Raw genomic sequence first — 25,882 nt, 5'->3', positions numbered from 1 at the left:
GGACACCAGCAGGTTTGACACAACAGCGGCCTCAAAAGTGATGTGCACTCCTGCCTGCTGCTCCTTGTACTGGGCCCACCTCGAGGACACACCTGGCTAGCGCTGGGAGACCTGCGGCTGGGGGGGTGGGGCTGAGCTGCCTCCATCCTGCCAGCCAAGGTCAACCCAGACAGGTGACAACAAATGCCCCCAAGGTCTGGGGTTGTTTGTTAGGTGACATTGTGGCTACAGGAACAGATTCACCCCCGCACCTCTGCCCCATGGGTCTCCACTACACAATGTTTCTCAGTACCCACTGTGTGTCCGGCACCAGGCGGCCCCAGGAGGGCAGAGAGCAATAAGCCGTGACCCTTACCCCTTTAACTCACACTCTGAGGCTCAAGAGCCCAGGAATGGGGGCGCTGCCAAGAACCAGGAGCATCACAGAGCAGGGGTCCCAGAAGGATGACACCAGGCACCTAGCAGGGACGAGAGGAGGTCCTGGGCTCCCCTTGCTTGGGGCTCAGCTGTGGAGCCTTTGAGGATCTGACCCCTGGCCCTTCAGGGTCACATCTTACTGATGAGGGGCCCGGCGCTCAGGAGCATAGTAACTGGTCCTGGTCCCACAGCCACAGGTAGCAGTCCAGGCTGGGAGATTCGGCAGCTGAAAACGTGCCCCTTCTGAGACACACACCACAGTCCCTGTAGGACCCCCCTCATCCCCATAGCCGTGCCATCGGGCCATCATCGCAGTGCAGAGCGGCAGCGTGACCTGCACAGGTTCGCGCCCCCCGGAGGCAGCAGGGTGAGGGCAGGGACGTTGGCCTGGGCTGGGACTCGAGAGCGTCCTGCAGGCTGCGAGCAATTGCCATTATCACTGTTGATGAGGGTTTTTAAAAAAATCCTCATTCGAGGATATGTTTTTGTTAATTTTAGGGGCGTGGGGGAAACATCGATGTGAGAGAGACGCATCAACCGGTTGCCTCCTGTACACGCCCTGACCAGGGAGCAAACCCGAAACCTAGGTTTGTCCCTGGCGGGGAATGGAACCCACAGCCTCTCGTTGCACAGGATGATCCTCCAACCGAGCCACACCACGGGCGGCTGATGAGAGTGTTCGATGGGGAGGAGGTGGTGAGGGTCTGGTCACCAGGCCAAGGCCCGTGTGCCCAGGTGATCACAACCGGCTCCCTTCCAGGGCCCGCCCCGTGCCCAGGGCACTGGCCAGACCCGTGCATGCAGCGCACCAGGGATCTGAGCTGCGACGGCTCATCACATCCCCTCCGCGGCACGCCTGTCTCCTGGGGGGGGGGGGGGGTGTCTGCAGATTTGGACTAGAAAGCTCACATTGCACAGCCACGTTGCCTGACCGGGGTCCAGGCCAGGGGCCGGCAAGCTTTTCCTAGAAAGGGACAATCGTTTAGACTGTGGGCCATATGCCATATGGTCCATGCTGCGTTTTCTTCCTTGATTTTTACAAAAATCCTTTAAGTTTAAAAACCATTCTCCGTTCAGGGCCTTATAAAACAGGCTATGGTTTGTGACCACAACTAGAGCTTGCCACTGACCTCTGACTCAGACAAGTGCCAACAGGTCTCTTGCCTAGTGGACAAAATTTGATGTCTTAGGCTCAAAACTCGTTCCTCGCCCCTCTCAGGACTGGCTTGTCATGCCTGACACACAGTTGTGACCGCCTCGCCACTGGCTTGCTCGCTCTGTTGGGCCTTGTGAGGAAGAAAATGACAGCAGCACCAAGCGAGGGAGTGCGGCCGAGACGCGCACGGCATCGCCAGCCCCGGCTCCCTGGGCCTCGTGCTTCCTGTGGGGCTGCCACCGCCGCTTCCAGACAGGGACACAAGTTTTAGAAGGCGCGGCCATTTGCTGCCACCACTGTCGTGCTGTTGTCACAATGACCCCTCTCCCTCCTCATCAACATCAGTGACAAGCCGGTCAGAACACTGGCCTGGGGGGCGCCACGGTCTCAGCCTCTGTAGGACTCAGCGGAGCTGCCACCAGCATGCAGGCCCGGCTGCCCCCCGCTTCCAGCAGGCTCTGAGCTGCAGCTCAGCATCTTGTTCAATGAACAGTTTCAGTTCCCAAAATAGCCCTGGTGGCAGGGCGGTTGCTAGGAAACACTGGCTGGGGTAGGGGAGCTGTGGGCGGCCCTCTCCGGCCCCATTTCCACAGCCGCCCTTTCCCTTCTGAGGGCCACAGAGGGGAGCACGAGGCCAAGCTTGTGTCATCCAGAGGAGCCAGAGAGAGGGAACATGCCGTGAACATGCCTGCACACACATGCACATAAGCACACCCACACAAGTGCACATGTGCACACATGTGTGCAGGCAAGCACCCACACCGAGAGCACACACATGCTCACATTGGCCCTGGTGTTCCAGACAGACCCGCTGCCCTGCCCAAGTCCGGAGGAAAGGGTCACGCATCTCGGGTCGCTGAGCGCAGTGGGGGTGGCAGCTCCTCTCACAGCCCAGGATGGAGTACGAAGCTCCTTAAGTTATTTAAGAAAATGCCACGTGGACATGAACAGGAAGATGGAGGACAGTGACCCGGGAACACGCAGTGTCTGGCGTGGAGACACGTGTGGGCTCCTGTCCTCACACCCAGCATTTGGGCGGGGCCCGGTGGAGGGGCTGGGAGGCTGGCCGGCCCTCATGGCAACATGTGGCAGAGAAGAATAGCCACAGCAGTGAAGAGAGAGAAAAAAGTCACCTCCTCCCTCCCCACACAGACCCAGTCCCATCTCATCTGTTCCACAAGCGCACAGGTGGCCCCGCCTGGGCTCAGAGGGTCACCTGACGTCCAGGAGCCAGAGCAGAGGGACCAGAGGGGTCACACACAGGGTGAGCAATATCATAAAACCACCCCACCCCCGTGAGTATGGAAGGCAGACCGTGTCCTGGACACATCTCCAGGGTCGGCTCCCACTGTTGTGCTGGTGACTGTTGTGTGGGCAAACTCCAGATTGACTTATGCCTGTGTGTGCACCGGGTGTGGGGGCAGGTGTGCGTGGGGGCATGTGGGGGGTGTGTGGGTGGTAGCATATGCATGTGGGGGGCACGTGTGTCTGTGTGAGTGCACCCCATGTATGTGCCACACGTGTGCATGTCCATGTGCACAGTGTGTACCATATGTGTGCATGCACCACACGCCGATGATCACTGTGCGCACTGCATGTACGTGACATGTGCGCACGTACCACATGTGTGTCATGCATGTATGTCCACGCGCACCATGCATGTGTATTGTGTGCACGCACCATGTGTGCAACACGTGCATGTGTGTGCCATGTGTGTGCATGCACATGTTCACTGTGTGTGCACTGCATGTGGCCACACACCATGTGTGTGCATGTATGCGTTCACACACAGTATGCATGCATGTGCACATGTGCAGGGCACAGGATCCTCCCTTCCAGGCCTTCGAAGCTTAAGTATGAGTTCTCGAGCTCCTAAGGGCTCCAGGCAGCTCTGGGAGGGTCTGTGGCCTGAGCCTGTGGGGACTTCTCTGGGCCCCTCCATCACTGTCACCCACTCAGCCACTCAGGCACCAGCCCTGTGCGGAGTCCTGGTGACAGCGCAGGGCCACAGGGGGTGCTCCTGGCTGCAGGAATGTTCTCCTGGTTAGGAGCAGGTGCTCGCCAATGAGCGACCCTTTAACCCAAACCCAGGAAACTATAGCTGCTTCCGGGGGGGCAGGTACTCACACCACAGCTGCACCCGAGGAAGAGGAAGGGGTGCTGCCTTCCCACTTGGGGTTCCCACTCGGGGAGCCTCGGTGCTCACCACCCACCATTCTGGGCTCAGGGAGATGCCACAGAATCCTACAACCCAGCAGGAGCCATCACCCCAACATCAGCAAGATTTAGGGGTGTACAGGGCCTGGCCGAGCTTGACTCCACCCCCAGTGAGAAAAGGCATTTTCTGAGCAGGTGACAACAGAAAGAACAGGGCGAGGTGCCAACCCCAGGCACCTGCTGCATACGTGTCCCCAGGCCCTGTCACCACCTGCGGCCAGGAGAGGCTGAGAGAGCCTCCACTCCCTCCCTGACCACGCCCCTCCCAGAGGGAGCGCCTGGGACAGTCTCACTGCAGGTCACCCCCACCCACGGCTGCCCTGCACCCACTGAGGCTTGGAGGTGCCTGTCCCCCAGCCCCGCCACTGCCTGGGGACTCGAATTGTCTTGACCCTGACCGTGAGAGAGAGAAGGGGCAGAGGAGACAAGATTATCTACTGGACTCAGACGGCCTTCCCTTTCCCGTTTCTGACCTCACTGCACCCACCCACCTTCTCCAGTTTCCTTCACGGGGCGCCCGCTTCTTCCCACCACGGGCCCTGCTCCTCTGGGTAAAGACACCTCTGCCTGCCCCCTCCTCCCCCTCCCTCTCCCCCTCCCCCTTGGTCTTGGCTCCTCAATCTCGGCTGACAGTGCCAGGCGAGATGACGCATGGCAGCCGCCCCACAGCACTTCCGTTCCGAGCTGCCCGGTGACCCTCGTGCGCAGCGCATGGAGAACCAGCCGGCCAGGGCCCTCACACTCTCCTAGGCCACGTGCCTGCCCTCACCACACTCACCTCAGCGGTGGCTTGGACATGGCAGGCGTTTCACAAAGCGGCTCTCACAGCCCTTCCTGGTTCCCGACACCTGGGCCGAGTTACCAACACGGGCTGTTTCTCCCCAGGCTCTGAGCTCTGGGAGGATGGTGCGGGCTCACCTGTGCCCTCGGCAGCGGGCACGCCACTGCACATAGCAGGTGCCCCTCTCTGAAATGCTGTAAAAATGCAGTTTCAACTCCCGAGGCAAGAGATGGTGTCACAGGCCCCTCTGGTTCCTGCTCCATAATCACTCCCGAGAGAGGAAGACTGGGCTGTGCTTGCCTGCACCTGGGCCCGAGTCCAGCCCACACCTGCTCCATGCCTGAGCGAAGAGGGGACTCCTCGCCTTCACGTGGTTGAAAAAATAACAAGAAATGTAGTAGCCCTGGCCGGTTGCTCAGTGGTTACAGCACTGGCCCATGAACCAAAGGGTCGTGGGTTCGATTCCCAGTCAAGGGCACATACCTGGGTTGCAGGTTTGATCCCTGACCCTGGTCCAGGGCAGGGGGCACATGTGGGAGGCAGCCAATCGATGTGGCTCTCTCACATCAATGTTTCTCTCTCACTCAGGTGAGGATTAAAAATAAAGAAATAGAGTCGTACATGAGCTATACAAAATTCAAATTTCAAAGTCCACAAATAAGGGAGTCCTGGCAGCTAGGCCCACGCTGAGACACATCACTGGCTTCTGCCTTTCAGTGCCGTCAGCAGTTGGCCTCTGGCCCACGGCCCCAGAGCCTGAACTCTGCTATTGGAGCCTCTGCGGGAAAGGTTGCCGGCCGGCCCAATGGAGCTGGAGGGGACACAACACATCCACGGGGCCAGGAGCGCCTCCTCCACGCAACACCGCGTGGCGGTCACCCCGACACTGTGGCTGCCGCCACAGTCAGCCCCATCGAGTCTGTTTTTAGCCGTCAAGCAAAATGGTCACCAGACTCGGTGTTTAGGAGTGGCAAGCTGCCCTCTAGATGTTCTTTCCTCCTCATCCCCTCCCTTTTCCTTCCAGGAGGCAACAACACACATGTGTATCTAGTCTTCATTCGCCAGCGGCCACATTGTATAACTGATAAATAGGCCTTAATTCTGTTTTACCTAGAGGCCCGGTGCATGAAAATTCATGCACTGGAGGGGGGTGGTCCCTCAGCCCGGCCTGCCCCCTCTCACAGTCCGGGAGCCTCAGGGGCGGGAGGTGACCCAGCGATCAGGGAAAGGCAATGCCCCCATCACACCTCTGCTGCTGCCATGGCCGGAAGCACAAGCCTCAGGCGGCCCTGGTTACCTGAGCCTTGGGCAGCCCTGGGCGCTGGGGGGCTGAGGGGACTGGGTGCCACCATCTTGTGTCTGTGGGTGCCGCCATCTTTGAGGGTATGGCAGTCAATTAGCATATTCCCTCCTTATTGGCTGTGGGTGCCAACATCTTTGAGGGTGTGGCAGTCAATTAGCATATTCCCTCCTTATTGGCTGTGGGCGCCACCATCTTTGAGGATGGGACAGTCAATTAGCATATTCCCTCCTTATTGGCTGTGGGTGCCAACATCTTTGAGGTTGTGGCAGTCAATTAGCATATTCCCTCCTTATTGGCTGTGGGCGCCAACATCTTTGAGGATGGGACAGTCAATTAGCATATTCCCTCCTTATTGGCTGTGGGTGCCAACATCTTTGAGGGTGTGGCAGTCAATTAGCATATTCCCTCCTTATTGGCTGTGGGTGCCAACATCTTTGAGGGTGTGGCAGTCAATTAGCATATTCCCTCCTTATTGGCTGTGGGCGCCACCATCTTTGAGGATGGGACAGTCAATTAGCATATTCCCTCCTTATTGGCTGTGGGTGCCGCCATCTTTGAGGGCGGGGAAGTCAATTAGCATATTCCCTTCTTATTGGCTGTGGGTGCCGCCATCTTTGTGATGGCATGAGGGTCAATTAGCATATTCCCTCCTTATTACATAGGATTTTCACTTCTCTAAGATCCAAAGTAAGGCTTGTTGGCCACACATTCAAACTGCCTTGCTCTGTCCCATCAGATGAAAACAGTCCCGATGCCTTGCTCAGCCGTGCCGGCCCTGCAGGTCTAAGTCAGAACAGCTTTCCTTTCACGTGCAAGTCTGAGGACTGCTGCCACGTATGTGCCCAGGTGGGTTTGCCCGGAAACACATCATCAGAACACTTCCGTCTTTGAATCTAAAGTGACGACAAGCGGGGAGAGGAGTTTTGATAGAACCCCCCCCCCCCCAACTTACCCCACCGAGGCCAGGCTCCTTCGGTCGGTCAGGACAGAGAGCCGCCCAGCTCCTGAGAATGAGGTGTGTGACCCCCTCCCTGAGCCCAGGGGTGTCAGAGGACCAGGGACCCCCGTCCGGGGCCTCAGGCCTTCTGGTGTCACAGAGAGAGGAAGACTAGGAACGCGGGAATCTCATGGATGAACGGTGCTATCCATAATGACCGATGTTTCTCAAAGACGCAAACACAGGTGGCCACACAGACTCTCCCACGATGAAGGCCCCCAGACCAGGACTGACGGCGTCTGGGCCCTGTGGCGGCGTGACCCTGGCGGCCGCCTCCGGACCTCTCAGTGTTACCTGCACGCCAGGGAGGACGCACTGGCCCAGGATGCTGTGAGGACCAAAGGGATAAGGGGGCCAACCGCCCAGCGCAGCACCGGGCGTACCGTCAGGGGGGTCACAATGTTAGCGGCAGTGGTAGATGGCAGTAAAAACAACTCGCCTGAGTCAAGGATCAAATGTGAACATGAAGTAACAGAGCCACCGCTACCACTTCAGGGAGGAGCCACAGCGAAACCCCACTGCTCAGCGGGAAGCCTCAGCCTCCCAGGGGAGGGGCTGCTCTTAGCTGTGCCCGGGGTCGGGGCCTCAAACTCCCCCGCAGCTCTCAGAGGCCTGGGGCTGACCCGTGGGTCCGGACTCCGGGAATCCTGCAGCCATGGAGCCCACTCGGGTCCAGCAGCCACAGGAGGACACCAGACTGCTCCCATTTCCACTCCACCCGACGGGCTTCCTGGGCCCACGAGAGGCACCCACTTCTGTGTTCCTGGGCTCAGCACTGCCTCTTACCCTGCCCCCAGTTACCCTGCCCCCCACCTGCCCTGCCCCCACTTACCCTGCCCCCCACTCACACTGTCCCCCACTCACCCTGTCCCCCATTTACCCTGCCCCCCACTCACCCTGTCCCCACTCACCCTGTCCCCCACTTACCCTGCCCCCCACTTACTCTGCCCCCCACCTGCCCTGTCCCCACTTACCCTGCCCCCCACCTGCCCTGTCCCCCACTCACCCTGTCCCCCACTTACCCTGTCCCCTACTCACCCTGTCCCCACTCACCCTGCCCCCCACTTACCCTGCCCCCCACTCACCCTGCCCCCCACTCACCCTTCCCCCACTCACCCTGCCCCCACTTACCCTGCCCCCTACTCACCCTGTCCCCACTCACCCTGCCCCCCACTTACCCTGCCCCCCACTTACCCTGCCCCCACTTACCCTGCCCCCTACTCACCCTGTCCCCACTCACCCTGCCCCCCACTTACCCTGCCCCCACTTACCCTGCCCCCTACTCACCCTGTCCCCACTCACCCTGCCCCCCACTCACCCTGCCCCCCACTTACCCTGCCCCCATTTACCCTGCCCCCTACTCACCCTGCCCCCCACTTACACTGCCCCCCACTCACCCTGCCCCCACTTACCCTGCCCCCTACTCACCCTGCCCCCACTTACCCTGCCCCCCACCTGCCCTGCCCCCACTTACCCTGCTCCACCATCTCGAGCAGCCCCTTCTTGATAAGCTCCTCCCGACCCTGCCGGCCGGCCTTCTTCTCCAGCGCTGCACAGACACAAACAGCCAGGTGAGTCAGGGCGGGGCCTCCAGAAGACACAGGGAGGCCCAGGAGGTGGGGTAAGAGGGCCTGGTCCCCTGGGCCCCCTGTTTGGGAACCCCAAGCTTTCTCACTGACCAGGCTGCCAAGTGTTGCACCTGAGAAGCAATGCCTGGCATGATGCCCTTCTCTCAGCTGGCCCCCACTGCCCACTCTGCCGTCCACCAAATGCTCCTAATGAACCGGCTGGGCTCTCTTCTCTCTGCCCCCATGCCCTGGGGCACTTCCCTGCGGTTCCTACTGTCAGTGAAACACTCCTTGACCACTCTCTGCTCACAGGCCGCCTCTGCTGCCCCAGAGCTTCCCTGTGCACCCAGCTTATGCTTCCAAAGAGCCCACTAGGCGACAGGGAGGAGGAGACCTGGCCCCCCTCCACAGACCCCAGCATAGCTCTCAGCTCCTCCTTGGGAGAGCCCTTCCCACCTGCAGCCTGAGCACAGCACTCAGCAACTCACCCACCTGCTCCCTTCTTTTCTCTAAGTGTCCAGAATACTATCGCCTACAGTTGCACCCAGTTTCCAAGTACAAACCTACGTAATTCTCGGGCCCTCTCTTTAAAAGGCGCAGACAGAGCCGGCGGTGAAGCCTGGGCCACAGAGGGCCTGCGGTCGCCTGCGTGTGCAAGCACTGCCCACGCCAGCTGCAGGGGACAGAGCCGCCACCTGTCCGAGCTTGAAGTCCAGCAGTGGTGGACAAACAGGTAGTGACAACCAAGTTATTTAATTTGTTCGCAATTGCTGACTGAGCACCTACTATGAGTCAGGTGCTAAACAAGTGTGTGGGGGGGTCACTGGGAAGCAGAACCAACTCAGCCCCCTTCAGGGAGCAGCAGTGAAAATGAGGCTCCTCATTGGACTCACACTGAGAAAGCGTTTCCTCAGCATCTGCTGTGTGCCAGGCACAGAGCACCACGGGCGTGGCCTCTGCCTGAGGATCAGCGGGTTGGGGAGGACAGAGGACCACCTCCCACCAGAACCAGAATGCATCCCGTTCCTGGGATCCCTAGATGCTTGGACAAATGGCCTGAAGGTGGGGACCGCCTGTTCGAAGGTGGGGTCCTGCAGGGTTAAGCTGGAGCCCCTCCATGCCCTTGCAGGGAAACTCAGCATTCCGATGACCTCACAGGCCCCTCTCCTGCTGGCTGAGGGCCCATGGCATGGAGTCCTTACAGCACACAGCTCACCTCTCCAATCCCACAGCTGTGGCCATCAAACCCAGAGAGTGTCAGGGGCTCCCCTGAGGTCACAGAGGTCACCTGGCTTTGGTTCCCTAGGCCTTCCAACTCAGTGCCTTTGCATGGGCTGTTCCCACTACAACAATGCTTTCCCCTGCCTTCCTCAAGGGGACCAATTATGTCTCAGCTCAATGTCACCTCCTCACCTGCGTCTTCTCAGGCCACCCACCCCCAGCAATGCCCACCCTGCCCACTTCCTCCCCAGCAGCTGCACAGCCCCTGTGAGGCCCCACCAGAGTCATGATGGCTCCCGGTCTGTGCCGGACATCAGGGGAAGCTCTAAGTGGGCGCGCCCGGCTGACCAGCTGCTTTGTACCTGCACTCAGGTTTGCTGAATAACAGTGTCTGTTGCTTTCATTCTGGACAAGAAGAACTCGTCAATCAACTTTATGGGTGGTTCAAAAAAATTATCAAGTAGGGGGGCAATGGGGGGAAAGGACACATATGTAATACCTTAATCAATAAAGAAAATAAATAAATAAATAAAAATTATTATGTAGCCCTGGCCAGTTGCTCAGTGGTTAGAGCCTCGCCCCCACACACCAAAGGGTCTAGGTTCGATTCCTGGTCAAGGGCACATACTGGGCTTCGGGTTTGATTCCAGGTCCTGGTCGGGGCAGATGGGGGAGGCAGCCAATCGATATGTCTCTCTCACATCAATGCTTCTCTTTCTGCCTCTGCCTCTCCCTCTCTCCCTCCCTCTCTCCCTTCCAGTCTCTCTAAAAATCAATGGAAAAAATATCCTTGGGTGAGGATTAACAAAACCAATAATAATCTATACTAATAAAAGGGTAATATGCTAATTAGACTGGGAGAGCTTCTAGACGTCCTTCCAGACAAAGCCATAGTGGCAGGGCCAAGGAAGAGGCAGTTAGGGGCGATCAGGCCAGCAGGGGGGGCAGTTGGTGGCAATCAGGCCAGCAGGCAGAGTGGTTAGGGGTGATCAGGCAGGCAGGCAGGTGAGTGGTTAGGAGCCAACAGTCCTGGATTGCGAGAGGGATGTCCGACTGCCAGTTTAGGCCTGATTAAACAGGCAGTTGGACATCCCCCAAGGGGCCCCAGATTGGAAAGGGTGCAGGCTGGGCTGAGGGACACCCCCCACACCCATGCACAAATTTCATGCACCGGGCCACTAGTCTATATTAATAAAAGGGTAGTATGCTAATTAGACCGGGAGACTTTCTGGATGTCCTTCCAGACAAAGCCATGGTGGCAGGGCCGAGGCAAAGGTGTTATGGGTGATCAGGCCAGCAAGGGGGGGCAGTTAGGGGCAAAAAGGCCAGCGGAGGGGCATTTGGGGCTGAGCAGGCCGGCAGGCAGGTGAGCAGTTAGGAGCCAGTAGTCCCGGATTGTGAGAGGGATGCCCAACTGCTGATTTAGGCCAGATCCCTGTGGGTGGGATTGGGCCTAAATTGGCAGTCAGACATCCCCTGAGGGGTCCCAGATTGGAGAGGGTGCAGGCCGGGCTGAGGGACACCCTCCACCCCTGTGCATGAATTTTGTGCACCGGGCCACTAGTAATAATAATAATGTTTACATAAAAAGTATAAAAAGGTGAGAGGACCAACTGCTACTATGAGCAGTCCCCCCACTGGCTTTGTCTCTGCCAGCCTCTGAGCCCTGGGAAGGAAATGGAGACCCCGAAACCGCAGAGGCAAGTCCCCAAGGCCCAGAGCTGATTCCACATGAGCAACCCGCTCACTAATGGTTCTCAGCAGAGCTGAGAGGTGCGCCCAGCAAGGGCCTGTGTGTGAGATGCTGTCTCCCCTGGGTTTGCTTCTCAAGGCCGACCGTCCCTTCACCAAGGATACGCTGTGGTCCAGGGGCCGGACTGAGCAGGGCCTCTGGGCTATTCCCAGCCACCCCCTCCCCCGCCCCCAAACTCCGGGCTGCCTGGCCCGCGAGCGAGTCCTCCCTCGGAGCCTGTCCTTCCCTAAGACGGGCAGGTCGCAGCAACAGCACTAGCCACAGGTGGTGCTGAAGTCTGTACCCCTGCAGGGAGCCTCTTCAGGAAGCACAGAGCTGAGGCCCGCCCTCCAAATCTCCAGGGGGCTCCTGGGGACCCCGGGCCCAGCGTTGTCAAAGTGGGTTCCCGTGCAGGAGGGCCGGGTGCCTGTCCCTTGGGGGAGAGGGGTTAGCCAGGAGAGCTTGTGACAAGCCAGGGTCTCGGTGCAGCCTGGCCCTGCCTTTTTCACGAGGTCCCAGGTGACGTGTGTGCCCCTTAGGGTCTGGGTGGTAAGAGGGTCATGGTGTTGACCTGTCCCAGCAGGTGGATGGGCCTGAAGGCCCCCTGGAGGGAGCGACCCAGGGAGGCTGAGCGGCTGTCAGAGGCCACGGGCAGCCTGCCCCATGTGGTGCTGGGGAGACAACATCGGCCACACAAAGCACAGCAACAATGACACCACCATGTTCCCGGGCTCACCGGATGTCGTCTGCTTCAGTTTTTCATTTTTCTTTTTCCTCCATTTCCAGGGTTTGAAGATCCTGCCCAGGGTGGCCAGCCTGCTGTTCCTCCTGGCGGGGGGTGTGCGAATCCCTGAGACCAGATATTCGGAGCGCACTGGGGGCGTGGGGTCCATCTCATCTGCAAGACAACACCGAGGGGGCTCAGGGGTCACCAACCCCACGTGACTCCCTGAGGAGCCACTGCGATTCTGCAGAGCCGAGTGTGTCCTGGGTGGCCCGGGCTGGCCCTCAGGGAGCGTGTTTCATTTCCCTTCTGTGAGCCCCTCCCCTGCAGCCCTCCCACAGCCCGCTGGAAGCCCTAGCCAGGTTCTTCCTGCAGCACAGCAATCTGAAGACAGCGAGTTCCAAGGCAGAACCTCTCCCGCCCCAGGGCCTTTGCTTGTGCTGCGCCCTCCACTCATGCCTCTCGCCCTGCGGCTGCTTCTGTGCTCTGTGCCCTTCAGCTGCTCAGCTGAGCCTGGCTTCCTCAGGAAGTCTGTCTTCCTCCTGTCCCAGGTGAGGTCTAGCCCTGGCCCCTGCTCCTGAAGGGACCCGCGCGGCCACCAAGGAGCCGCAATGATCTGGTGCCCGCCCCCTCTCACCCCCCTCCGCCCCCCCGCCAGCTCTGCCGTGGCCCTGGCTCAGGCCTGGCCATGCTCCTCGTGGACAGCAGAGAATGACTAAGTCCAGGAGTGGACAGAGCGAAGCGACTGGCATGCTTAGCAGGGAGCAGAGAGACAGACTAAGGAAGCGCACGGCGTTGCCGCCACACAGGAGACTGGTGGCCACCACATGCCCGTGGACAGGGTGCAGCTAGGTCATCGTCCCTCCTGTGAACCATGCACAGACGTGGGAAGATAAAGGAGAGGGTGTGAGCAGACACCTGCTGTGGCTCAGGGACAGTGGTGGGGGGGCGGGGACTGGGAGAGAGGGTGGCGTGGGCTCCCCACAGGCCGTGTGGGAGGCGTATTTTTTTTACAAATAGAACGGAAAACAAAACAGGACTAAGGCAACGGTGAAAGGCGGACCTCTGAAGGCACAGTGCTGCCCGTTGGCTCACGCACCCGCCGATGGGCAGAGCCGAACCGAGTTCAGGCGTCGCTGTGGCAGGACTGAGAAAGCAATGCCAAGCTGCCCCTAACCCCTCCTGGGACGGGGCAGTGGCGAGGACCTGAGGCCCCTGCAGGCTCTCAGATTTAACCTCCCGGGTCACTCGGCTAAACAAGGCCACCTGCAGCCAGAGGGGCAGGGACCCGTGATGGACCGTCACTGTCGGCCCAGCGCAATGCCTCATGGGGCAGGTATTATACTCACACTGTGAGTCTATAGGGTAGACACTGTTATTACATCCACTTCACACAGGAGCACGCCGAGGCTCAGAGCAGGGAGCCATTGTGTCGACTCACAGAGCGAGGAACACTGAGGAGAGGTGTGCCCTCGGGCAGCCTGACCCCAGAGACGCCTCTCGGGTCTCTAAGCTGATCCTAGGGTGACCGCGTCAATGGATCACCCAGGGTGGGGTCGAGGATGGGACACCAGCCAGGACGGGCCAGGCCAACGGGGGCCAGGCCACGGGTGTGTTCTCTCTCTCTCTCTCTCTCTCTCTCTCTCTCTCTCTCTCTCTCTTAATTGAGCATGAATCGTGTGTGCGGGGGCTGCGGCCACAGCTGGTCCATAGAACAACCCTGGCTGGGTGGGAGGTATTTCATCCAGGACAAACTTGGGCGTCTTATTTCAGAACCTCTCCCTCCAGGCTCAGCAACCAGGAAGGCACCAAAGGAATGACATTCTCCACTTGTTTCCCACTGTAATCCCAGCATCCTGCACCCAGCAGGAGCCTGGGACATGCAGGTGAGGGATGATGGAGCCAGGGGGACCCGAGGGTACCGGGCAGGATCCCTCCGCCTTCCTTGCCCAGCTCCATGCCAGGCAGGACCCCCCCACCATCCTTGCCCAGCTCCACGCCAGGCGTGCAGGATGCAGCCAGTCCTCCTTTCCTGGAGGCAGTTTATTCCCTGATCCGCGCCGTGATCCGCGCCCACAGGCGCCAGTTGGAGCGGAGCGGCCAGTGCCACCCGTTGCGGGAGCGCTGGCGGGCTGAAGGCACGTGGGCACAATCTGGCCAGGTCTCCCCAAGCCGGGGCTCATTTGTAGATGAAGACAAGACCCCAGAGATGAGCTGGGAATGATGGGGCATTAGCACCCCGTTCTTTATACCACCTCGCCTGCTTCCACCAAGGAGGGTGGCAGGTACGAGAAACACACGCTGAACAAGGTAAAATGAACATGGAGGAAATCCGGAGAAAGGGGATTTGGACGGGGCCGCAGCAGCCAGGGGTAGAGACCTCACACCGCACCGAAGGCGGGCACACATGCAGCTCTGAACTTCCTGGTAGGCAAAGCGAAAAGGAGCAGCATGAAGAACAAACCACAGATCGGACCACAAATCCCACCCCACCTGCTACCTGCATTGCTGAGACCCTGGGCCAGGTCACCAGATAGAGGAAGGGTGAGGTCGAGCGCTTGGAGGAAGAATGCAGCCAAGAGGGCCCTGGGTGCAGCTGGGGAGGCAGTCAGGGGCTGGAACTTGATTCCACATTCAGGAGGGCCATGGGGACCTTCAGTCCCAAAGGCCTGATTCGTTCATGTGCTGGGCGTGCAGCAAGCTTAGTCTGGGGGACCGTAGGGGTCTGCTCTCATCAGGGAGCAGAGACCCCAAGCCCAGGGGCCTGAAGGAGGACACACCTGCTCCCCACCTCCCCAGGTGGCTCGGGCCAGGGCCAGGTGGGTGAGGGCTTCTGAACACTGTGACTTGCAACCCAAGAATAGAAAGTTCAGGAGCCAGGCTGTGCTACTCAATGAAGGAATTCCTTATAAACACCTGAGAGCAGAGAGGGCACGAGTGTGTCAACAACTGTGGGCATGGAGGTCCCAGTGAGCGGAGGTGGGCATGGGTCCTTCTGGGCATGGAGTGGGCTCCGCACGCGTGAGGGTGGGTGTGAATGTGGGTGGGTGAGTGTGTAGAAGATGGGTGTGTGGGAATGTGTGCACCTGCATGGTGGGCATTTACGTGTGTGGGTGAGCATGTCCATACCTGGGTGGGTGTGCATGTACCTCTACATGTGTGCCCAGAGAGAAGGGTGGACTGGGCATGCTGCTGCTTCCCTCTGTCTCAGCCTCTGAATCTCTGAGTGTCTTTGGAGTTGCCAAGGAACGCCCTGCCCTTCCCACCCTGGGAGGATCCGCGGGGCAGACACATTAGCAGGCCCTCTGTCCTCTAAATAGCTCAGGTGCTAAGTTCCCGCACCTCTGCTGCCTGTGATACATTAGCAGTTAATTAATGAAAATGTTTCCCCACATGGGCGTGAGGAGGTACAACACACAGCCACAGGGCAGGCGGGGCCCCGGGTGCCCAGGCGAAGGATGGGGCCAGCGGAGGGCGCCTGCTGACATTACGCACCGAGCTGAAGACACAGATGCCGCTCCTCCCAGTCCCCTATCAGGCTCAGGGCAGCTGGAGCTTGTCCCCAGTGCCCAATCCCACCCACCTCCCCATGGATGGATCCCATAAACCTGCAAGTCAGGCACATTCTAGAACAGGCAGCGAGGAACACCAATGCCACAGCCTCACTCACTGAGCTTACAGCTCACCTCCAAGCCTGGCGCAGGGCCAACTCCCTTATTCATAATATTCCCTTCCATCCCAGCCCTGGCCACTCTGGTATCACCCTGGGTGTAGGGCTTATTGTTATTTTTCCAGAGCACAGGCACTGTGGCTGTCTTGCCCATCGCTGTGTCCTGGCATCTTCACCGATGCCCGCACCCACGCAGTGCTCCAATAAACACGCCTGCTCAACCTGTGAGCCTGGGATGCGAGTGCAGGAGCCAGAACCTGGCCCCGTCCATCTGAGTCCAAAGTCCACCCCTTAGTCATGCCAGGCATTTCTGCTTTCTTGCCTCTTGACCACTGACCCATCCCTGTCTCCTCTTTCCACACCCCCGGGACACCGGCCTTACAGCACAGCGGAAGGAGTGAGGTCAGGCACCAGACCCTAGAGGACAGGTGACTGAATTCATTGCCCACATTTCAAAGGCAAAAATGGAGGCAAAGAGAAGTGAAATCATTTTCCCAGGTCACACCGCCAGAGCCCTTATCCTGACCCCTGGTCAGAGCACAGGGAACAGATACTGTCATCAGGGACACAGGATGGGGGAGGAGAAGCAGGGAGGGCTGAGGTCATTCAAGCCGCATCTGGGTAAAGTCAGGGCATTTCGGGTCCAAAGGCCCGTGGCGTGTGTCCCAGCTGCAAGACACAGCTCGACGGCGTCTACAAAGCAAGTGCTGGGCGTTCCAATCGCCCCGCCGCCAGGACGGGTCTGTCTGGACCTCCGGAGCCACATTTTCAAAACAGATCTGAAGTCTCCCAGGTATGGAAGCATCCCTGCCCGGCCTGGCCCGCTCCTCCTGGAAGATTCTTGAGTAACAACGGGAGAGGGGGTACTTTGGGAGCACTGATCAATATGAACAGAATCGGGCTCCACGTGAGCACGTCCAGGAAGGAGCACAGTCGCTTCTCAGCATGAAGGAACTGAACTGGGCGGGGCGGGTGGGGAGGGTGGGGCAGGCGGGGCAGGCGGAGGCAGCAAGAAGGGCTAATTCATTCAAAGGGGAGAACTCCTGGGGGCTCTGCAGGCTGTCCTGGGCTGAGAGCACACCCATCAGAACCCGTGGTCAATAACGGCCCATGTCAGAAGACAGCTACCTTCCCGGTGCCGAGGATCAGGTCCCGGACAGCACCTCTCCCTCCTCCTCTGGCACCCAGCACAGTGCCTGGCACATGGAGTGGAGGAAAGGAGTGAGTGAGTGTATGAAGGAATGAAGGAATGAGAGAGACTCATCCTGAGATAGGAAAACTGAAACAAAATCGAAACGCAGGTCCATGGTTATCAACAACCACCTGGGCTCACCTCTGTGCCCCTCAATGAGGAATAATTGCAATTCCTAAGCAACCGCCAGGCCTCCGGCTGGCCATCACCTCTCCCGGCAGCCACCTAAGCCGCCCTTAACTCGGATGGCATCCCTCTCCCTTGCTCATTAGTGGAGGTGCTAAGAAACACAGAGGAGGAAGCAAGGCCCTGGAGTACGGTGGGTCGGGATCCTGCCTAAATGTAGATGAGATTTTTAAATGTCCCAGGGGTGGGTGCCGAATTCTTCTTCTAGCTCAAGCAGACAACCCTACGGGGCAGGGATGACCTTTTCCGCTCCATCTCACAGTCAGGAAGTGGAGATTGAGGGCGGAGCCACACAGCTCTTAAGTGGCGGGTTTGGGACTGGCATCCAGGCTCACTGACTGATGTTCACCATCTGGGCATGGCACCAGCATTTCCCAAAGTGTGTTCCATGGAACCCTATCATGAGAGATGCTTTGTGGATGGAAAACACTATCTACTCTCAAAGCCTTCCCTGAAGAGTCCCACCACATGTATCAGAGGAAAGGCTCTGAGAGGTCCTGCAGTGAGCACTCCTATTCATCTGTTGAGCCAGCTTTTCCTAAACAGATGGGCCAGGCAACCCTATTCACATCTTGGTGCCCAGATAGCAATAACCACACGAAAGCTGTCAAACGCAGCTGGCGCAATAGGCCTGAGGAACGCACTCCCGCTGAGTAGTGTTAACGACGACGACACAGTTTTGGAATATACAAGATCCTCCCCGATCTCTGTGTTCCAAAGATAACAGGATTCTCCAAGATCGTAGCAGAGGTTGGGCCTCAAATTTTCCCAAGTCCTTAAGCTTCTTCCAGCCGTCTGAGTGCCCCTGCCCCCCAGCAAGGATGCTGAAACTGGGACCAGATAACGGCATCATTGGTGCCTGTACACCAGTGGAAAAATCAAGACATGATTAAAGTGATTAAAGTGCCTTCTTTTCCCTCACATGTACGGTGGAAAAAACAGCGCATCTCACTAGAAGGCCCATCTGCTTAGTATCAACCCCGTGATTCTGCCAGCGGGCCCGGGTGCCTGCCAGACATATGGCCATTTCTCCAAGTGAAAATCAGCTTAACTCCGTAAATAAAGCAGTTCTGAGGCACAGCGCAGAGCTTCGGACCAGGAGTTACACATGAAGAGGTCGGGTCCGGCCCTAGCTGGTTTGGCTCAATGGATAGAGCGTCAGTCTGTGGACTGAAGGGTCCCAGGTTCGGTTCTGGCCAAGGGCATATGCCTGGGTTGCGGGCTCGATCCCCAGTAGGGGGCGTGCAGGAGGCAGCCAATCAATGATTCTCTCTCATCATTGAGGTTTCTATCTCCCTCTCCCTTCCTCTCTAAAATCAATAAAATATATTAAAAAAAAAAAAAAAGAGGTCGGGGCCGGGAAAGGGGGACCTGGGAAAGCTGCCTTGTCATTGCATCATCCCAGCCCTTTGTTGCTACATGGCCTAGTAGGACACCAGGTATTTGTACGTACACGAATTCTTATACAAATGCTTTTGGGCCCTAGCCGATTTGGCTCAGTGGATAGAGCGTTGGCCTGTGGACCAAAGGGTCCCGGGTTCAATTCCAGTCAAGGGCACATACCTTGGTTGCAGGCTCCTCCCAGGCCTGGACCCTGTTTGGGGCTCATGCAGGAGGCAACCAATCAATGTGTTTCTCTCACATCGATGTTTCTTTCTGTCTTTCCCTCTCTCTTCCACTCTCCCTAAAAATCAATGGAAAAATATCCTCGGGTGAGGATTAACACACACACACACACACACACACACACACACACACACATGTTTTTGGGAGATGCCCAAGACTCTGCAAAGACTTAAAAACTGCTTTGATAGACATCCTCCTAGAGACCCTGTTTGACAGTGAGAAAAATGAGTGCTTCAGGGAGCCGATTAACAGCGAGCAGTGTCAGTTTAGACAAATAATATTGTCTGACTTCCTCAATGCCCGAGTCCCAACCCTGACTTTCTCTTTTTCTAAATTTTTAAAAATATGTTTTTATTAAATTTAGAGAGAGAGGAAGGGAAAGGGAAAGAGAGAAGCATCGACGTGAGAGAGAAACATTGATGGGCTGCCTCCTGCACTCTGTGCATGTGCCCTGAGCAGGAATTGAACAGGTGACCTTTTGGTTCATGGGATGACGCTCCAACCAACGGAGCCACACCGGCCAGGGCCCAACCCTGACTTTCTAAAGCTCAGGTGTGAGATGAGGTTCTTCTAGCACATCAGTCAAAGCTTAAGGACAGACAAGTGTTAATTTTTTAGAAATACGCACACTTTAGCATTTTTTAGAGGAATGAAACACATTTTAAATGCTGGGAAGATTCTGAGCCAAAAGATTTGTATTTTGAAACATGTTCTCCACTCGGGCAGCTGAGGTCAGAAACAGGCACGTGTTTTCTGGGAAGGGCCAGAGAGTAAATAGCTCAGACGCCACGGCCACACGTTGTGGCGACGCCCCCGCTCGGCTGCTGTAGGGGGAACGCAGCTGAGATGGCGTGCCAGTCACTAGGCAGGGCTACACTTCAATACAACTTTTTTTACAGAAGCCGATGGCAGGCAGAGTTGGTCTGCGGGTCCGCATTTGCCAACTCCTGCCTTGAGTGGTCCCTTTAGCAATGTCTTCAGGGAAACGGTTCCAGTGGCCGCTCCAAGAAGGGAGAGGGAGAGCAGGAATGGTTTTGATCCTGATCCCTGTCCCTGTCCCCGTCCCCCACATTAACCTGGGGGCCCAGGCCAGCCTCAGTCTCCCCCAGCAACTCGGCAGCCGCCTGCCTCCTTGGTTTGCCCACGTCTGCGATTCCAGCCTCACTAGGCAAACAGGGTCTGATGCCGCTTCCACACTTAAAGTCGCAGTGACTCTCAGCACGAAACACTAAACCCAACTGTGACCCCAGCCTCCCGGCCTCTGCTTTCTAAGCTTACCTCACGCCATGTCCTCCCCACCATGCTCTAGTTGTAGCTCTTTCTTTCCTGGTCCGACTCATCAAGTTTCTCACACCACAGGGCTGCTCCCAGGCCATCCATCTGGAGGCAACACTGTTCCTCGACGAACTCCTATTCATGCCGTGTGGTCTCATCCTCCATACCCATCTGTTAGGTTTGCTGTTATTTTTCCATCATAGTCCTCAGTGCAGTTTATAATTAGCTATTGATGTGTGTGTTCATTAGTTTAATGTCCCTCTTAGCTAACTGACCATGAAAGCAGAGACCACGGGCGTCCTCTGGAACTCGCTTGCGGGCTCTGAAACAGAATCCAGGGATGCCCCGCAGGCGTCAGCCAGCATTTGAGAACCGGAGGAAAGGCGCTGCTCATGTTCCCAGCCCCTAAGCATGGGCAGCTGGTCCAGGCACATTGGGGATGATGATCCCACAGAGCAAGGCAGGTGCCCGGGACTCATACCCTGGCTGCTTCCTGAACTGGGTGAGTCTCTGCCACCCAACACCCTGCCTGGCTCCCTCGTTCTGGCTCTGAGCAGTGGATTTGTGCCGGCTGATGGAGAGCTCCCACCACAGAGCGGAGGGTGCTGGGCTCCATGCCTGCAAGTGTCTGTGCTCCCGTCACCATCGTGGCACCTGCCTCACATGGGTCCTGGCCTGGCCCTGGCTCCACTGGCGACTGTCATGGAAGCAAAGAGTGAGATGGACACAACCCAACAAGCCACAAGTCCACAGGGCACGCTTTCTGGGAAGTCACACGGGTGACAGGCTCACCTGGGCTCAGGGCTCACCTGGGCTCACGGCTCCCTGGGCTCAGGGCTCACCTGGGCTCAGGGCTCACCTGGGCTCACGGCTCACCTGGGCTCAGGGCTCACCTGGGCTCACGGCTCCCTGGGCTCTCAGACATCAATGAATGAATGGAATGCACAGGTGCATCGCGGCAGCCAGGGAAGTGTTGGGGGACCAGGAGAGAGCACGGAATGAGGGCTGGACACATTTCCTACAAGAGGTGACTCGAGCTCAGGTGAGAATGAGCAGGGCCGAGCACTTTCCAATGGAAGGAAAGGTGCACATCCCCTGGGAAGGGCCATTCATACCTCTCTCCAAAGAGCTTCACTGCCATTCGTCTCGCCTGCCTCTCCTTGGGCGCCGCGTGGTGAAGAGATGAGTACAGTCCAGAAAGGCTCCCCATGGACGGGAGCCTCTCCCCAGGCGAAGGGGGGTTTCCAGGTCCACTGTTCACCCACCCACGGGTGCCCGGCCTAGAGCATGACAAAGTGCCACAGTGTCCACCTGCTTCAGAGGCTGGGCCCCCAAATGAGCCCAGTGTTCCCCCTGAGATGCCTCTTTAAATGTCGTTACTCTCCAACTCCCTCCATAAACATGAAATGGCGGAAGTTCTTGGTCACAGTTCCCAGCCCACGAGGAATCCCCTGTGGTGGTTTAAATGCATTGTTAGCCGTGAGTCCGTGGGGACCGCTTGGGTCTGGCCTCAGCCATCATCCCTCCTGGCCCATTAAGTAATGAAGTTACGCCCAGAGCGCCCGCAGGGAGCACCGCAGGGAGCAGGAGGGGCGCTGCTCCGACCCTGCGCGGCCCTGCTCCTGGGGACAGGAAGTGTGGTGGGTGCTCTTGTGGGCACCTGCTTTGTGACTCAACATGCAACAGCTCAGAGCAGTGTGACCGGGTGTGTCAGAGACGTTCGGGACCACCACGAGAGCGGGCGAGGGTGTGGGCACCGGACCCTCAGGCTGGGCTGGCGCTGATCCACACATGGCACAGCCGGGTCCCTGCACGTGTTGCTGGAATGACCCCATCGATCAGGCAGAGTCCCACACAAACTGAGTGCTCAGCCAGGACCTCCTGACGGAGCGGCTGTGGGCTGGTTCTGCGCAGCCCGGGTGGCGCTGCCCAGTGGTTCCACGGGCCAGAACGGACCGGCTGTGAACGCAAGTCCCCGCGCACTGATGAAATACGGCAATCCCCTGCACACCCCCCCCCCCATTCCGGCCCCGCCCCCCTCGGCTTCCTGACATCTATGAAACGGGATGGCGTTAGCACCACTGGGAATGGCCTGAACGCCTGTGGGCTCACGGGAGCCCCTGCGGTGCCTGGCCACGCGCTGTTTACCAGCACAGCTGCCGTCACCTCGTCCGCATCCCGGGTCCCCGACGGGCTTCCTGCGTCGCCGTCTCTGGCCACCGTCGGCCTCTCAGTGAATATTGTCAGTGAGTGAAGACATGACGGAGGCCCTGGGCAAAGTTGCCGTTTTCAAGGGAATCACAAAAAGCCAGCACTTTGGTCAAGTCTTTGATTTTCAACAGAATGGGTTTTCCCTTCCGACATCGAAACACAGAGAATGAAAAACCACCAGGGGCTCCTGGTGGCAACTGTGAGGTCTGAGTGAGATGCTGCCAGGAGGGGTGGCCCAGGGCAGATTCTTAAGATACTTGGAAGAGCCACAAGCCTGGTCCAAGATCTGGAAAGAAATACACAGCAAGGATATTCACAGAGCCTGCGTCCTGAGATCAACGGAGACGCAGGGAAGCGTGTGCGGCTCCTGCGGAAGGCTCTGGTGGGAGGGCTGGGCTGCACGGGGAGCCCGGCCGGGACCCAGCACAGTGGGGACCGGAGTGCGGCCCGTGCGAGCAGATGCGTCCGCTGGGTGTCCAGGAGGGTCCAGCCAGAGACAGCACTGCAGGACACACCATGGTGCCCCAGCCCAGCGAGCAAAGGGGACGGAATGAAGACACAGAGGACGTGGCCGCCGTCTGTAGCCCGTGGCTCCTCAGGGTGGTTCCATGCTGACTGACATGTACGTGTGAGCAGCCTGGGCCTCCAGGAGCCGCAGGTGTGGTGAGGACCCCTTGGAAATGAGTGTCCCGATGTTGGCCTCCCATGGAGCTGTGCTGCCCTTCAGCATGTGCCGCTGGAGGGGGCGAGCGGTGCCCCTTCTCCCTGGAAAGGCCGCCAGCACAGGCCGCCCAGCACAGACCGTCCTCTGCCTGCGTCGGTGCTGCTGGGGGGACCTGGAGGCTGCGGCGATTCGGAGAAACACAGCCCGGCCGCTTTCTCAGGGTGCGGTCTCACTGACGCTCAGAAACAGCCCAGGCCTCCGCGCAGGGGACGCAGCGGGCTCCACCTCACACCAGGCAGGAGCGCGGTCAGCCCACATCCTCCAGGGCTCTCAGGCCCCCCCATTACCAGGTCACCTTCTCTCAGGGCCCCCCTGTGCCCAGGTCACCTTCTCTCAGGCCCCCCAGTTACCAGGTCACCTTCTCTCAGGGCCCCCCTGTGCCCAGGTCACCTTCTCTCAGGCCCCCCCTGTGCCCAGGTCACCTTCTCTCAGGCCCCCTGTAACCAGGTCACCTTCTCTCAGGCCCCCCCTGTAACCAGGTCACCTTCTCTCAGGCCCCCCTGTGCCGAGGTCACCTTCTCTCAGGCCCCCTGTAACCAGGTCACCTTCTCTCAGGCCCCCTGTGCCCAGGTCACCTTCTCTCAGGCCCCCTGTAACCAGGTCACCTTCTCTCAGGCCCCCCTGGGCCCAGGTCACCTTCTCTCAGGCCCCCCCTGTAACCAGGTCACCTTCTCTCAGGCCCCCTGTGCCCAGGTCACCTTCTCTCAGCCCCCCCCCCCCCCCCCGTGCCCAGGTCACCTTCTCTCAGGGTCCCCCATGACTAAGTCACCTTCTCTCAGGGCCCCCCATGACCAGGTCACCTTCTCTCAGACCCCTGTGCCCAGGTCACCTTCTCTCAGGCCCCCCCTATGCCCAGGTCACCTTCTCTGGGGCCCCCCATGAGCAGGTCACCTTCTCTCAGACCCCTGTGCCCAGGTCACCTTCTCTCAGGCCCCCTGTGCCCAGGTCACCTTCTCTCAGCGCCCCCCCCCCCCCCGTGCCCAGGTCACCTTCTCTCAGGGTCCCCCATGACTAAGTCACCTTCTCTCAGGCCCCCCCCGTGCCCAGGTCACCTTCTCTCAGGCCCCCTGTGCCCGGGTCACCTTCTCTCAGGGCCCCCCCTGTAACCAGGTCACCTTCTCTCAGGCCCCCCCCCGTGCCCAGGTCACCTTCTCTCAGGCCCCCTGTGCCCAGGTCACCTTCTCTCAGGGTCCCCTGTGCCCAGGTCACCTTCTCTGGGGCTCTCAGGGGAGCCCAACTGTAACTGGCCAGCTCATCGCAGACTCTCAGTGCTCACAGAACCTCAGCACCCACCTTGTTGAAGTCAGCTCGCATGTGTGACTTGCTCATGTTCACGTCGGTCACACCCGAGATGACACTGGGGGAGAAGCCAGACACAAAGTCCCCCAAAGTCTGTTTGGATCTCCCCAAACCAAGGCTGAGTTGGGAGTACTCATTTGATTCAACCATTTCCCCTGGGGGAGGGTGCTGTGTCCTTCAGGCTAAGAGCACAGAATCCAGTTAAAGCCCCCCAGCACCTGGCAGACTTGAGGTCACCTCGGGAAGAGAAGTAAAGGGAGAAAAGTCCCTTTAAAGATAAGCTGCAAATAAGGAAAAGTGACTTTCGCCCAGTGTGCCACCTGTTGCCCCAGCCCCTGGGGGCCCATCGTTAATGTATTCCTCTGGCATTACCGAGGGCTAAACACTCATCTATTAAAAACCTCATGAACGACACACTCAACACATTAAATTTTCACGAGATCTAATGGGCGCTTATCTGGTAAGGAGAGGCGCTCTCGAGCGGGGAGGTCCCTGTCACCAGGCTCTCTGGTGAGGACAGGAGGCCACACAGGCAGCTGCGATGGCTTCACGCACAGCTGCTCACGGCACGCGACAGAACGCGGCTGAAAGACGGCGGCTTCCCTTTGAACACAGAGCTGTGCCAGGTGCTGATTTCCTCAAGGTTTAACCCCCGTGCTGTCTTAGACCAGACCATTCGAAACTGCCAATATGCGGCTGTCACTGACTTTCAACAGCATCCACTTCCTACAGATGACCCTGCTGTCGGTTAAAGCTAGGTCTCGCTGTATAACGAGAACAAAGAGGGAACACGGCTGGACCGTCTGGGGGAGACTTTCCTACATCCTCACCCCCACACTGAGCCCGTGCGTGCCACCATGCTGCTCCACTGTCCCTGCCTTCCTCCCCAGGCGCTGCGCCTTGCAGATGGCCCGGCCGGTGGAGGCGCTGGCCCTGGGGCTCGGGACCGGCTGGCGCTCGGCCACCACCACAGCGTCCTCACCCCTTCCGGATGGGACCAGATGGAAGCGCCGGGCAGAGGAAGCATTCTGACCCCGCGTCCAAGACAAGGCAACGCACCACGCTCTTCCCTCCGTAACAGAGCCAAGCGATGCGGGAGACGCCGTGCAGGCAACCCAGCGCCTCGGGAAGGAGAATCGGAAATTCGAGGGTCTGCAAGGGGGTCGTCGTCTCTGACCACGAGGGCCACATGCGAACAGGACGTAAAGATGAGTCGCTATACAGATCCTGGACGATGAGCCGTAGGGAGTGGCTGGCTGGGGCTTGGGGTTGTCTCCCCGGGGAAGGGATAAGAACTAAATATTTGGGGACCGGCAGGCCAGCTCATCGCAGACTATTAGTGTTCATAGACCCTCACGAGCCGCGTTCCTGTTCTCTCGCTCCTGTTTCCTGCCGGTGGCTGTGCAGGCGGGTGGGGGTGGGTGTAGGGGTGGAGCACCTGCCAAGCTGGTGCCATAAGCAGAGTCCTTTTGCTGCCTGTGCTCAACGCACAGCATGGAGAGGAAGAGATGTCCCGGAGGTCACAGCAGCAGGAGCCCAGCTCATCCTGACTAATGCCCCTCCCCCCGCCCACACCCCTGCCC

At 58.6% G+C, this 25,882-nt stretch overlaps 1 protein-coding gene across 2 annotated transcripts in view; it reads right to left on the bottom strand.

Moving 5' to 3' along the window:
- Positions 1 to 25,882, bottom strand: part of PHACTR3 (phosphatase and actin regulator 3) — a 151,955-nt gene that overhangs the window by 47,639 nt on the left and 78,434 nt on the right. For both annotated transcript variants that reach the window (XM_036323414.1, XM_036323413.1), the window contains exons 2-3: positions 12,129 to 12,290; positions 8,346 to 8,420 (exon numbers count right to left, since the gene is read on the bottom strand). In XM_036323414.1, coding sequence (XP_036179307.1) covers positions 8,346 to 8,420; positions 12,129 to 12,285 — 232 coding nt within the window. In that variant the 5' untranslated portion in view covers positions 12,286 to 12,290. The remainder of the gene's footprint in view (positions 1 to 8,345; positions 8,421 to 12,128; positions 12,291 to 25,882) is intronic.

Source organism: Myotis myotis, unplaced genomic scaffold (genome assembly GCF_014108235.1).
Source record: "Myotis myotis isolate mMyoMyo1 unplaced genomic scaffold, mMyoMyo1.p scaffold_m19_p_9, whole genome shotgun sequence".
In the NCBI taxonomy this organism is placed as follows: domain Eukaryota; kingdom Metazoa; phylum Chordata; class Mammalia; order Chiroptera; family Vespertilionidae; genus Myotis; species Myotis myotis.
The sequence above is the reverse complement of the archived record's forward strand: the minus strand, read 5'-3'. Positions and strand labels throughout refer to the sequence as shown.